The sequence below is a fragment of the Gobio gobio genome (assembly GCF_949357685.1).
Source record: "Gobio gobio genome assembly, chromosome: 5".
Taxonomy (NCBI): Eukaryota; Metazoa; Chordata; class Actinopteri; order Cypriniformes; family Gobionidae; genus Gobio; species Gobio gobio.
This window is the reverse complement of record NC_137101.1, coordinates 47,551,267-47,566,384: the sequence shown is the minus strand read 5'-3', so window position 1 is coordinate 47,566,384 and position 15,118 is coordinate 47,551,267. Positions and strand designations below refer to the sequence as shown.

Below are 15,118 nucleotides of genomic sequence, written 5' to 3'. Positions count from 1 at the left end.
GGTCACAACAAGGCGCGGTAACGCAGTCATACTCAGCGTTCATTTCCCACTTCCGGGAGGTGTTTGGGAAGCCTATCACAGATTCGTCAGCTGGTGAGAAACTTTACAATTTAAAACAGGGATCCATGTCTATTTACGATTATGCTTTGCAATTCAGAACGCTTGCAGCAGTCAGCGGATGGAATGAACAGGCGCTGATAACTACTTTTCGGCAAGGATTGGAACCTCGGGTACGGCTGCATCTCGCTGCATGCGAGGACTCCATCGGCCTTGAGAAGTTCATCCAGCATTCCATTCGCTGTGCCACTCGCATGCAGGCGTGCATCCAAGAGCACCAGGACCAGTATCCCTTCAACGTGCCCTTCCGCCGATCCGAGCCCGTCAGCACCCCAGAACCAGCCCACGAACCCATGGAGTTAGAGAACTCCCGACTAACCCCTGAAGAACGCCGCCGTCGGCTGACCCTACGTCTCTGTTTGTATTGTGGTGAGCCTGGGCATGTCATAGCTGCATGCCCCACACGACCTCCGCGACCCATGGTGAGTGCCATTATTCCTGCTGATCATAAAATTAAACCACTCACCACTGTCGTCACCCTTACTGCCGCTAATGTCTCCCTTTCAGTGGTCGCGCTCCTCGACTCGGGGTCAGCCGGCAACTTCCTCTCCGGTGCCATCTGCCGCCAGTTACGCCTCAAGACCACTCCGTCTCCGACCACCTACAGGATCAGCTCAATAACCGGAAGACCCCTCAGTCGCAAGCACGTCCGTACCGTGGCTGGACCAGTCACTCTTCAGGTCGGGCTTCTTCATCGGGAAGAGGCTCACATGCTGGTTCTGGAGGATTCGACCGCTGACGTGGTTCTGGGGCGCCCCTGTTTGGAGCAGCACAATCCTACCATCTCTTGGAAAACGGGCGAAATCCTGAAGTGGGGCGACACTTGCTTCTCACAATGTCTGACTGAGCTTCCTCTTCCATCCTCATCTCTGCCTGATCTGACTCTCTGTGCCACATCCATCGAAAGTCCAGTTGAACAACGCTCCGTCGATGTTCCCAAGTGTTACACCCCCTTCAGCGATGTCTTCTGCCCGCAACGGGCTTCCAAGCTGCCTCCACACCGGCCATGGGACTGTGCCATCGACCTGCTTCCGGGTGAACCAGTACCAAGGGGTAAGATATACCCACTATCCATCCCGGAGGAGAAGGCCATGGAGGAATACATCCAGGAAGCCCTCGTCCAAGGTTACATCAGGCCGTCTACTTCCCCTGCTGCATCCAGCTTCTTCTTCGTGGCAAAGAAGGACGGAGGCTTGCGGCCATGCATCGACTATCGTTCCCTCAACAAGATAACAGTTAAGTTCCGGTATCCCCTTCCTCTCGTCCCAGCAGCCCTCGAACATCTCCGTGGTGCCACTGTGTTCACCAAGTTGGACCTCCGCAGCGCGTACAACCTCATCCGGATACGTGAGGGGGACGAGTGGAAGACTGCCTTTATTACCCCTACTGGACACTATGAATACCTCGTCATGCCGTATGGATTGGTAAACGCCCCCTCCGTATTCCAGGATTTCATCCATGAAGTGCTCCCGGAGTTTCTCCATCGATTCGTCCTAGTCTACATCGACGACATCCTCATCTACTCCCGGAGCCAGGCCGAACATCGCCAACACGTTGCGGAGGTCCTCAACCGTCTACGTCAGTTCCATCTATTCCTCAAGGCCGAAAACTGTTCTTTCCACCAAACTTCAGTTTCCTTCCTGGGATACCACATCGATCACAGTGGCATCCGGATGGACGAGAGGAAGGTGGAATCCATCACCACCTGGCCAGAACCCACCACTATAAAAGAACTCCAGCGCTTCCTAGGTTTCTCCAATTTCTATCGACGATTCATCAAAGGTTACAGCTCCATCACTCATCCACTCACCAGTATGTTACGCAACAAACCCAAGTCTCTGTCCTGGACCCCGGCAGCCACCAACGCCTTCTGCCACCTCAAGAAAGCCTTCACCACCGCTCCCCTCCTAGTCCATCCAGGCCCGGAAAAGCCCTTTGTCGTGGAGGTGGACGCCTCCACAACCGGAGTGTCGCAGCAGCAGGGGACGCCAAGTAGACTCCATCCATGCGCCTTCTTCTCCCGCAAGCTCAGCCCGGCGGTGGTCAACTACTCCATCGGTGACAGGGAACTTCTCGCAGTCAAGCTTGCCTTAGAGGAATGGAGGCATTGGTTGGAGGGAGCCAAACATGCGTTCCTGGTGCTAACAGATCATAAAAACCTTGAATATCTTCGATCAGCCAAGAGATTAAACCCCAGACAAGCCCGGTGGGCCATGTTCTTCTCCCGTTTCAACTACACCATCTCCTACCGTCCTGGTACCAAGAATCTTAAGGCTGATGCTCTATCCCGTCTTCATGCCCCTGACGAACAGATCGAAGAACCAGAACCCATTATTCCAAGCTCCCTCATAGTAAGTCCTATTACCTGGTCCGAAGAAACCATTCCCTCCTCCAATGCCTCCACGAACTCTCTGCCGGGTTGTCCACCTGGCTTGCTATACCTCACTCGGACACGACGCACTCCCACCATTCACTCGGCTCACACGTCACTCGGTACTGGTCACCTGGGGGTCAATGAAACCCTCTCGTTGCTAAAAGAACGCTTCTGGTGGCCAGGGATGGCAAAGGATGTCAGAAGGTACGTGCAGGGCTGTAGGGAGTGTGCCATTTCCAAATCTCCACGTCATCTTCCAGCTGGTAAGCTCCTTCCTCTGCCCGTTCCAGAACGCCCATGGTCACACCTAGGAGTAGATTTCATCACTGACCTGCCGGTCTCAGACGGTAATACCACCATCCTAGTGGTAGTAGATCGCTTCTCCAAATCATGTCGTCTGATCCCACTCCCAGGTCTGCCTACTGCCATGGAAACAGCCGAAACACTCTTCAATCAAGTTTTTAGATACTTCGGAGTACCTGAAGACATAGTATCCGATCGAGGTCCCCAGTTCATTTCCAGAGTATGGAGATCGTGCTTCTCACTCCTAGGTGTGGCCGTTAGCCTGACGTCGGGGTATCATCCACAGTCAAACGGGCAGACGGAAAGGAAGGTTCAGGAAATTGGTCGCTTCCTACGTACCTTCTGTCATGACCACCAGGACTCTTGGAACCAGTTCCTAGGTTGGGCCGAGTACGCCCAAAACTCCCTGAAGCAGTCAACTACAGGACTCACCCCATTCCAATGCGTACTCGGTTTCCAACCTCCACTGTTCCCCTGGGATGGGGAACCCTCCGACGTTCCTGCTGTGGACTACTGGTTCCGAGAGAGCGAGAGGGTCTGGGACTCAGCTCACCATCAGCTGCAACGGGCCCTGCGCAGACGCAGGATGGTCGCGGATCTTTGGCGTTCTGACACCCCCGTCTTTCAGCCTGGTCAACTGGTGTGGCTTTCTACCCGAGACATCAGAATGCGTCTGCCTTGCAAAAAGCTGAGTCCCAGGTTCATTGGCCCGTTCCCCATCACCAAGCAGGTCAACCCGGTCACATATCAACTCCGTCTTCCACAAGGGTATCGTATACATCCCACTTTCCATGTGTCACTACTCAAAGCTCACCATCCCTCTGTTTCCCCCACAGGACCTGACGTAGTTCCCGCCGAACCCCCCCTTCCACTCATCCTGGAGGACGGTACGGCCTACAAGGTCAATGAGATCTTGAACTCCCGACGTCGTGGTGGTCAGCTGGAATATCTTGTGGATTGGGAAGGATATGGTCCCGAGGAACGCTCCTGGGTCCCAAGGAACGACATTTTAGATCCCATGTTACTCCAGACATTCCACGACAGTCATCCTGAGAAGCCAGCTCCGCGGGTTAGAGGACGACCACCACGGCGTCGGGGTTCTCTGCCCTCTGGAGCGGGCCGTGGAGGGGGGGGTACTGTCACAGACACGTCAGGTTCCACCCTCCACCAATCACAGCGCACTCCATCCCCAGAGTTCTGATCACTATCACCTGCACCTCATCATGGCACTCATCACCAGCACTACAAGAAGCACACGCACACAGCACTCCACGTCCGGTCTCGTTCGCATATACTGCTACCTATGCTTACCTCAAGGACTCTACCAGCGATACTACCTGTCTCCAGCATGTATCCCTCCTTCCGTGTTTCCTGTCTGCTGTGTGGGTGTGTTCCTGTCCGTCCCTCTGTCCTCCAGCGATCTCCAGTCTCCAGCGATCTCCAGTCTCCAGAAACCTCCAGGCTCCAGCGTCATTCCACCTTCGATACTAAAGACAGTAACTCTCTCTCTCATATCACCTTCCTATCTACCATCAACCGGTTTACTCACCTGCTCCACTTCCCATGCTCTACTGTGGTCAATAAACTACCATTCCTGTTAACATATGTGTCTGCCTCCTGTCTACTTGTAACAGCACTGTTCAATAGTGGCAACGATATGCGTCCGTTCATTCACTCTTGTCAAAGACGCTGACGTCAGACGCACGTCCGTTTACAAACCAATCAATGTCCAGATGCAGCCCACACTGATGATGATGAGTGGACGCAAGTACGTCATGTAAAGTTCTTTAGTGCGCTCGCATAATTGCAATGTGAAACCAAAACAAAACTAACCGAATGTATAAAAAGTATCAAAACATGAACTTCGGTTCGGACATTGGTGCGGACTTTCAGGTGTGAAAACGCCCTAAGACTTATAAAATGATGTTGTTGTTGTTTCTTCAGGGCACAGTGGTAACTAGGGATGGGCATTTGATTACATTTTCTTAGTCGATCGGGAGAATTAACGATCGCCTATCGATTAATCAGCAATGAATACAAAAATCCAGCGTGTTTTTCCTCGATGAGACCTTTTATTACGAGATCAACTTGTGGCCGACAGTTAAACTGCGTTCAGTGAGGCAAACCCAACATGTCTGCGGTTCTCTAAAGCAGCAGAACCTGCAGCAGCGAGCCGGCGGTCTTACACAGAGACCGCATTTGCTCCAAAATAATAATAATAACAAAGAATAACTTAAACAAAAAACATAATAATGCTTAGATCTGACAGGTTTTGTCAAAATGTAACTCATGAAGGTCTTTGAGAGACTCATTAAAAACAACATTTGCTCCTCCATTCCTGACACTTTGGACCCTCTTCAGTTTGCCTATCGTCCCAATAGATCGACTGAAGATGCCATTTCTCACGTCCTTCACTCCTGCCTCACTCACATCGACAGCAAAAGTGGGAACTATGTCAGGCTGCTATTTATTGACTATAGCTCAGCCTTTAACACCATAGTTCCCATTAAGCTAACACACAAACTCCTGGATCTAGGCCTGAATTCTTCTCTCTGCCTCTGGATTGAAGATTTCCTCACTGGCAGACCCCAGGCGGTGAGAGTAGGCCAGTTCACCTCCACCTCCATCACCCTGAGTGTTGGAGCTCCACAGGGCTGTGTGCTGAGTCCCCTGCTCTACTCTCTCTACACCCATGACTGTTTGTCCACACACAGCTCCACCTCGATCATCAAGTTTGCTGATGATACTGTTGTCCTGGGTCTCATCTCCAACAACAATGAGACGGCATACTTGGACGAAGTGGAGCAACTGACATCATGGTGCCAGGACAACTGTCTCTCTCTGAATGTTAACAAGACCAAAGAACTGATTGTGGACTTCAGGAAGAGACAGCATCGGTCATACTCCCCTCTCATGATCAGCGGGACACCGGTAGAGAGAGTGAGCAGCTTCAAATACCTGGGAGTGAACATCTCCGAGGATCTGACCTGGACTACACACATCCAGACACAGGTGAAAAAAGCCAGGCAAAGACTGTACCACCTGCGCCAGCTGAGGAAATTCAGGGTTTCACCAGCCATCCTGAAAACTTTCTATCGAGGGGCGATAGAAAGTGTCCTGACTCAGTGCATCACAGCGTGGTACGGGAACAGCACCAGTCACGACTGCAAAGCCCTGCAAAGAGTGGTGCGCTTATCCGAGCGCATCTCAGGCTCAGCTCTCCCGTCTCTGCAGGACATCTACACCAAACGCTGCAGAGGTAGAGCTACTAAAATCATCAGAGACATTAATCACCCTGCAAACTCTCACTTCACCCTGCTGCCATCTGGTAAGCGCTTCCGTAGCCTGATGGCAAAGACTGAAAGACTCAGGAGGAGTTTCTTCCCCCAGGCCATCAGACTCCTGAACTCAGTCACGTGACTCACTTCACCCCCGCACACACATAAACATACAGTCTTTTAACATTAACATCCACATACTGCAATTGCACTGCACTTTACGTCCCTATTGTTACTGCGTAACAACCTGTAATAAACCTTGCACATTATACTTCTTTATATATACATATTATATATTTTATGTTAACCACTTATTTTTAAGTCTACAGTTTATCTCACTTATCATATCCACATATTTTTTTATATTTTTATTTTTATCTTATTTCCTATTTTTATCTTTTACTTGATTTATTTATAATTCTACTTATGTTAATACTTTTTATTCTAATTTTATTCTATTTCTATTTAATTTCTTGTAACTGTTATTTGCACTGTCCATGGAGCGGACCTGTTTACATTTCACTGCCAGTTGTATATTGTGTATATAACTGTGTATGTGACAAATAAAACTCTTGAAATCTTGAATCTTGAAAAAACTATCCGAGCCAGAAGAAAGGGCCAGATAATAGCCTTCCTAACAATTAGGCTAACTTAACAAATTGGGCTACTTAAAGCCTTGTGAAAAATAACTAACTTTAGTAACTCGAACACAACTTCTGCACCAGGCGACTGATTATTGCTGAGAAATATAAGTATGTTGACCTGATCTGAATCAAAATGGCCCACGCCACACTTCGCCGGGACCTCTTCATGATTATTCTTCTGAAATCTAAACGGAAGATCACAGAAAACCGAGTGTGGTGTTTAATTAACGTGATCTACGAAATTCTTAACGATCAATTATCGATCGTCGATTAATCAAGCCCATCCCTGGCAGTAACGGGTAATATAATAAATAAAATGTGATAACACTATTATATTTTAAAATAATAAAATAGTATTAAACAAAAATACTGTATGTAAATTAACTCATGAACTAATACTTCAGACGTGAGTTTGTCCCGCAGGATATACAGTGATGTATAGAAGTTAGGATGGGTGTTTCTACTGCACACGGCCCACACGAATAATTGACTTAATACAAAATATGTTTCTGTATGTGCATAACTGTACAGGAAATGTTAAGCATGAACCTTCAACCAGCCAATGGCGGGTACTTTTTCAAAGTGGCGGGTGACTTTGCCTTGTATACCAGCCACAGTGGCGGGTGGGTTGAATTGAAAAACATATTTTTATTGGTTACTACTTAAAACATTACTTGTAACGGATTGGATAGCTTTTGTCAAAGAATGCTGTTGCTAGTAACAATAATGCACTTTTGTTGAGTAACTCATTTGATTGGTTTTCAGCGCTGAGCTGATACAGACTAAAGGAAAATTATCGGTTAAAAAAATGTGGCAACATATCCCCGGTATTAAGAGGGACTTTTCATACGCCTAATCAATATGAAATTAAAATAATAATATTATAGGCTAACATTTAAACAGCCTAACTATGAAACTAAATAGGCTATGGTTTATTTAACCCTCTGTCTGACGAAGGTGCCGGCACGTTCTGATGGATTTTTTTCCTTTATGACAGTGGAATATTACAGATAAGTGCAAGACATAATTATAAACTGTCTACTTTTATTTGTGTACACTCACAATAACAACAAAGGCCGTGGACTGAGGGGACCGATTATTTTGCACTCCACTCCAAACGCTGTCTTCATTTAAAAAATGTATTTTGTTTATTAAACGCAAAGTTTTTAATTTGAAAAGCATTTCTAAATACAGTTCATATTTCCAACAAACTAAATTCCAAGCCAAAATAACGAAATGGTAAAAAAAACACCAGTTACCATCATGCAGATTCAAACATTTTGCTCTTTTAATTTGAATTAATGCTTGAATAACACGCCTATATCTCCTTCCATTAGTAATAATGTCTGGTGCGGTGGCTGGGATATACAAACCAACAGACGTGGCATCATTTTTGGAATGACTTATCACAAGAGGAAAAAAAATAAGTTTTAGTCACATAACATCGGTTAATGGAAACACCGTCATTTCGCAATAGTTTATTGACATTTAGAAAATATAAAGTTTTGCGCAAATCTGTAGGCTAATGTAAACGCGGCTACTGTCGAACCTACGCATCGTCAGAAAATACCAACAATTTGTTCGTTAGAGGAACAACTAACCTTAAATTAGAGGCAATAAAAGACCACGAGTCATCCAAGTCTCAAATCAAGTGCACTGCCATACAGCCAGTGTTGGGCAGTGGCGAGATACAAGTTGCGACACTAGCGCTTAACTACATTTTTCAGTAGCTCAGTTACTTTTAAAACGGTGTAAGCTCACGGTAAAACAACGTTTGCTCAAATCCCGCTCAGACATGACATTTATCTGTACTGTAGCCTACTATAGGCTACCTGTTGTAGCCATTAAACAATGTATATTGTTTCATATTTATGTTTAAATATTATAATGCTATTTTTAAATGTCATCTAGGCTATATTGATAATTAAAAGTGCAAAAATGCGTAATATATGTCAAAGACATAGGGTCAGAAATGATTTTGACCACTTAAGTTTTGTTTTGTAGAAAGCCTTTCTTTAAAGTGAATTTCGATTTGTATAAATTGTATCGTAATTTTAATCGATATTTCATCTACCAATTGCCCGGATTTGTTAAATAAGAAGCAAATAGACTATAGCAGACAATAATCATGACATGAAGGTGCAGGAGCGATCACTTGCGTTGCACATGAACTGGAGCGCGTCTCATAAATAATCCAAAACTCAGCGTATAGACTACTTCTCACAGACATGAGAAATGTGTGTATAGAAAGCTTGAAATGTCATCTTTTAAACGATTACGAAACAATTTGAAACTAAAAGAAAGCAAAGCGCACTGTTCACGTGAGCACCTCATGACTGGCGGTTCTGTTGAGATGCTGCGAGCTCCATCACTGCCCGTGCTGTGAGTTTAACCTGCATCTTTAGACTAATCCTGACTCCTGAGGATTTCATTTACTGTAAGCTGCATACATTTTGTTCTTGCTCTGATGTTAAATTTGTAGCCATTTTGCACTTTGATAGCCAGCTATAGAGATATAAGCTATATTTAAGTACTGTGTGTGTGATAGTTTACAAAATCAAATGATTCTGACAGTTTTTGCCATTGAAATGACTTGGAAAAAAAGTGTCCCAATCAACCTGAATTCACCCCATACTATGCTAAGATCTAATTATGACAATTTATTTTTAATGAGGGATATTTTAAAATATACTAAGGTGTACAATGTTGATTTTGGTATTGTTTCCTTAGACCAAGAGAAGGCCTTTGATTGTGTAGATCACTAATACTTGTACCATGTTCTTAAGTGTTATGAGAGATTGCTGTCTGTGCATTAGTTCCGCCCACTACTGGAAAAAACTGCATATCTTCTGCTTGTTCTTAAAAGCTGAATAATTCCAAATGAACTCCGTTATTTTAACTGGAAAATACAACAAAGAATATTGTTAACATGTAGCGTGTCGATTTTGCGTGGTATGTAAGACTCTCGCTCTCTCTCTCTCGAGCGCGTGTGTGTGAGAAACGTGCTCAGCAAAGCAACAGAGTTCTTCACACTAGAGTATACGTTATGTCAGATGAGCTGATTTGAAATCGTATAGATCGCTTGACAAGAGCGAAACTCTCAAGCGCTCATTCAGAGTGTCCAGCGAGTAAAAATATATTTATGCTAAACTTATTCTTAGCATCACACACACACTGGCGAGTAAAATCTGAGAATTTATTAGCCAATGGCTAATGATAGATATTATTTAATCGCCCAGAGTGACGATTTACTCACATATGCAAGTGTTTTACTCGCATTGTAGAGGGTTGATCACACACACGTATGCATGCACGCACACACACACACACACACACACACACACACACACACACACACACACACACACACACACACACACACACACACACACACACACACACACACACACACACACACACACACACACACACACACACACACACACACACACACACACACACATATACATTTTTTAAAACAACACACTCACAACACATTCTCTCTCTCTCTCTCTCTCTCTCTCTCTCTCTCTCTCACACACACACACACACACACCACACTTTTTGTTGGCCACATCCAGAAAAATGAATGGATCTCTATGGGGCCTCTGCTGGAGAGATATGGTAATTACACTTTCTTTCTAAAACTATATAATCTGTAAAAAAACATCTAACCAGCAGATGGCAGATCAATATCCAGAGACAACTCATATTTAATTTAGATCATCATTAAGGTGTTTTTTTTCTTTCATAAAAATGTAATATTTCATATGCAAGCTAATGGTGTAGGTAAAAAATACTTTGTATCTCCCAAAACACAGCATTATTGTATGTATTAGAAATAAATGTATAAATGTTTATTAGATTTCAGTGAGTTATGGAAGTACACTACAACATAGTAGAACTTATTCACTTATAAACTCTTCCTGCTTAACATACTTGAGTTTGTCCAGCCTGCAGTGGTTGAGAGTATCAACTGAGTCTCCTGGGTGATTGTAGCTCAGATCCAGCTCTCTCAGGTGTGATGGGTTTGACCTCAGAGCTGAAGACATATAACGACAGCCTTCCTCTGTCACCATACAGCCCGACAACCTACAAACACACACAGCAAGTCCACATCACATTAATTTGGCAGTCAGACTTCACTAACAGTCATATGGGTAGTAGCTGTTATTTTCTGTAGGTTTAGTCACAAAAGTAACAAAAGAGAAGTCAACAGAAACATTTATACTCCAGTAAAGTAGAAATATACTTAAGAACAGGAACAAACTATTTCTACATTGTCACTAGACACCAGGGGTCGAAACTTGAAGAGCCATTTTTAATTGATCTCACTGTCATTTCATAAAATATATTTTTGTGGTCAATTATCATTATCAGGAACAAACAAATATTCATCTAAAAACATTGGACATTATATCTTGCATTTAAATGAAAAGTAAATAAGGCATTTGATCCCACACAGACAACAGTGGTGCAATAATATTAAAATTGAATATTCAGATAGTATATACTCATTGTATCTCTGTGCTTTGACGATTTTGTTTTTATAAAATAAAAAAAACTAATTATTTCTGTGGTAGAAAACGTTGTGGCACCAAGATTTGGTGGGTTTGGCTAAACAAGGGTTTGTTATAGCCCCAGGGCCTTACGTGTTCTTAATTTGGGACTTAATCATTTTTATATTTCCCAATTTTATGTTTGAATTTACATTGTGAAAAACAAGGTTGTGTTGCATATTATTTTAACATAGTATCATCATCATATCAGTGTAGATGTAGATGGACCAAAATAAAACCATTAAAGGGTGGTAAAACACGATTTCACTTTTCTAACTTTAGCTAGCGTGTAATGTTGCTGCTTGAGCATAAACAACATCTGCAAAGTTACAACGTTCAAAGTTTAAAGCAAAGGGAGATATTTGCTTTTAAAGAAATCAATTCTCTAAGAACTACAGCAAACGGCCAGTAGGGACTACAGACATTCCTCCAGGGTCTCTGACATCACCAACCCCAATATTTACATAAACCCCTCCTCTGAGAATATTAAATAAGGGGGGGGGGGTGATTTTTTATTGCTGTGGGGAAGCGTTGTTGTTGTGGTATAGTTAGTAGGCTGGAGTGTTGTTGCCGCAATGCCGACGAAACGCTGTTATTTTCATCCGGATTGCAGGTCCACTTTGTTCAGCCTTCCTAGGGACGGGGGTGTGTTGCAGAGCGTTTAACATACACCATGTTATATGCATGTGTGTATGAGACAGAGGGGAACAGGTCGCGTTTGCAACAGATACACTCACCTAAAGGATTATTAGGAACACCATACTAATACTGTGTTTGACCCCCTTTTGCCTTCAGAACTGCCTTAATTCTACGTGGCATTGATTCAACAAGGTGCTGAAAGCATTCTTTAGAAATGTTGGCCCATATTGATAGGATAGCATCTTGCAGTTGATGGAGATTTGTGGGATGCATATAGGGCATGAAGTTCCCGTTCCACCACATCCCAAAGATGCTCTATTGGGTTGAGATCTGGTGACTGTGGGGGCCATTTTAGTTCAGTGAACTCATTGTCATGTTCAAGAAACCAATTTGAAATGATTCGAGCTTTGTGACATGGTGCATTATCCTGCTTGAAGTAGCCATCAGAGGATGGGTACATGGTGGTCATAAAGGTATGGACATGGTCAGAAACAATCCTCAGGTAGGCCGTGGCATTTAAACGATGCCCAATTGGCACTAAGGTGCCTAAAGTGTGCCAAGAAAACATCCCCCACACCACTACATCACCACCAGCCTGCACAGTGGTAACAAGGCATGATTGATCCATGTTCTCATTCTGTTTACGCCAAATTCTGACTCTACCATCTGAATGTCTCAACAGAAATCGAGACTCATCAGACCAGGCAACATTTTTCCAGTATTCAACTGTCCAATTTTGGTGAGCTAGTGCAAATTGTAGCCTCTTTTTCCTATTTGTAGTGGAGATGAGTGGTACCCGGTGGGGTCTTCTGCTGTTGTAGCCCATCTGCCTCAAGGTTGTGCGTGTTGTGGCTTCACAAATGTTTTGCTGCATACCTCGGTTATAACGAGTGGTTATTTCAGTCAAAGTTGCTCTTCTATCAGCTTTAATCAGTCGGCCCATTCTCCTCTGACCTCTAGCATCAACAAGGCATTTTCGCCCACAGGACTGCCGCATACTGGATGTTTTTCCCTTTTCACACCATTCTTTGTAAACCCTAGAAATGGTTGTGCTTGAAAATCCCAGTAACTGAGCAGATTGTGAAATACTCAGACCGGCCTGTCTGGCACCAACAACCATGCCATGCTCAAAATTGCTTAAATAACCTTTCTTTCCCATTCTGACATTCAGTTTGGAGTTCAGGAGATTGTCTTGACCAGGACCACACCCATAAATGCATTGAAGCAACTGCCATGTGATTGGTTGATTAGATAATTGCATTAATGAGAAATTGAACAGGTGTTCCTATTCTGCCCTAGATGCGTGTTCCATCTACGCAACACTGACAGATAGCTAACAGGAGTCAGAAAAAGGGGCAGACGCAGAAGTAAAGTTGAGATTTTTACTGTAATGTTCTTTCCTCTTCTTTCTCTTTTTTGTAAAACTGAAACATGAAAAGACCACAGATGTCTTATTACAAAATGTTCTTAAAATAAACACAAATGAATTTCCATTGTTTACAATATTCTCTTAACATGTATATCAAAGGCTACATACAGCTCTGCATACTGTTATTGCTGTTAACAAATTAGCATCACTGTAGAATAGTTCGTTTTTAAACTCAAACTTAAGAATTACAAATATATATATATGCACATACATTGTATAATACTGAAAAAGGGTAATAACTTACAGGCAAAGCCTTTCCAAGGCACAAAACGTAAAATAAACAGAGAGAAGCGATCTCTTGTCCAACCGCATGGAAAGAATCTTGAACACTGCGGTTATTTCCTAGTTAACCTCTAACCTAAGAGCCACATGACCTAAACCAACCACTAAGAAAACAGCTCAATGTCCTTTTGCTGTTACACCAAACCGCCACAAGATGGTGCCAAGATATAATAAATGAATGTGCCATGACACTCCCCGCCTGGTATTGGGTGGATACCACTATAACCAATTGAGATAAAGGAATGATCACACAAGTAGACCCCTCAAAGTATCAGTCCTCTGTTTGCATGAGAAGGACCGTTTCCGTTATAGGTCTGAGGAATGTCTTGATTGTCCCATTCCTTGCAACTCTTAGTTCAACTGTTCTCACTTTTCCATCACTGCTGGCGAAAATCTTAGTCACAAGAGCCATAGGCCATTCGTTGCGCTTGGCTTGAGCATCCTTGAGAAGGACCACATCGCCCTCTCTTAGATTTCGTCGTTCCTTTTGCCATTTACTTCGACTTTGAAGTGTTGCGAGGTATTCTCGCCTCCATCTACTCCAGAAAGCATTGGCAAGATGCTGCACCCTTCTCCATTGCTGTCTGTGGAGGTCGGTCTCCTTGAAATCGCCTGGAGGTGAGACGAGTGCATGACTCTTTTGAGTTAGAAGCATGGCTGGCGTCAACAAGAAAGGTGAGTCTGGGTCTGTTGATATAGGAACAAGAGGTCTTGAATTGACAATTCCTGTAACCTCTGCCATCAGAGTAGATAACACTTCATGTGTCAAGCAAGAAGGACTGATCTGTTGGAGCATGGAATCCAGTATGCGCCTGGAGACCCCTATCATCCGCTCCCAGGCTCCTCCCATGTGGGATGCGTGAGGTGGATTGAAGACCCAGGAACAACCTTCACCACTCAGGTACCTCTTCACACTAGGCTTTTGAGAATCTGTTAACACAATTTCCAGCTCCTTACAGGCTCCTACAAAATTAGTCCCACAGTCAGAACGAATTTGTTTAGCAGGTCCTCGCAGAGCAAAAAACCTTCTCAAGGCATTTATGAAGGTAGATGAATCCATGCAGTCAATCAGCTCAACGTGTATGGCACGAGTGCTCATACAGGTGAAAAGAACAGCCCATCTCTTACTTTGAGCTTGTCCTCCTCGTGTACGCCTTGCGACGACTGTCCAAGGTCCAAAAACATCCAGACCAACATACGTGAAGGGGGGTTCCATGCTTAAGCGATCGATGGGTAAGTCTGCCATCTTCTGCTCAGTTACCTTTCCACGAAGCTTGTTGCACATGATGCACCTGTGTAGAGTGCTGTTTATAAGCTTCCTAACACCAATAATCCAGTACCCTGCATTGCGGATAGAAGATTCAGTAAACACACGTCCCTGATGCTTGACTCGTTCATGGTAATGCTTCACAAGCAGTTTTGCAGCATGACTGCGTCCTGGGACGATCAAAGGAAACTTCTCTTCGAGATCCAGAGTTGCATTCTTAAGCCGA

The 15,118-nt window shown here is 44.2% G+C and overlaps 1 protein-coding gene across 7 annotated transcripts in view; it reads right to left on the bottom strand.

The window, feature by feature from the left end:
- The window catches only part of LOC307126551 (NACHT, LRR and PYD domains-containing protein 12-like), a 156,921-nt gene that overhangs the window by 59,699 nt on the left and 82,104 nt on the right, over positions 1 to 15,118 (bottom strand). For all 7 annotated transcript variants that reach the window (XM_079817139.1, XM_079817140.1, XM_079817141.1 and 4 more), the window contains one exon: positions 10,656 to 10,808. In XM_079817139.1, coding sequence (XP_079673265.1) covers positions 10,656 to 10,808 — 153 coding nt within the window. The remainder of the gene's footprint in view (positions 1 to 10,655; positions 10,809 to 15,118) is intronic.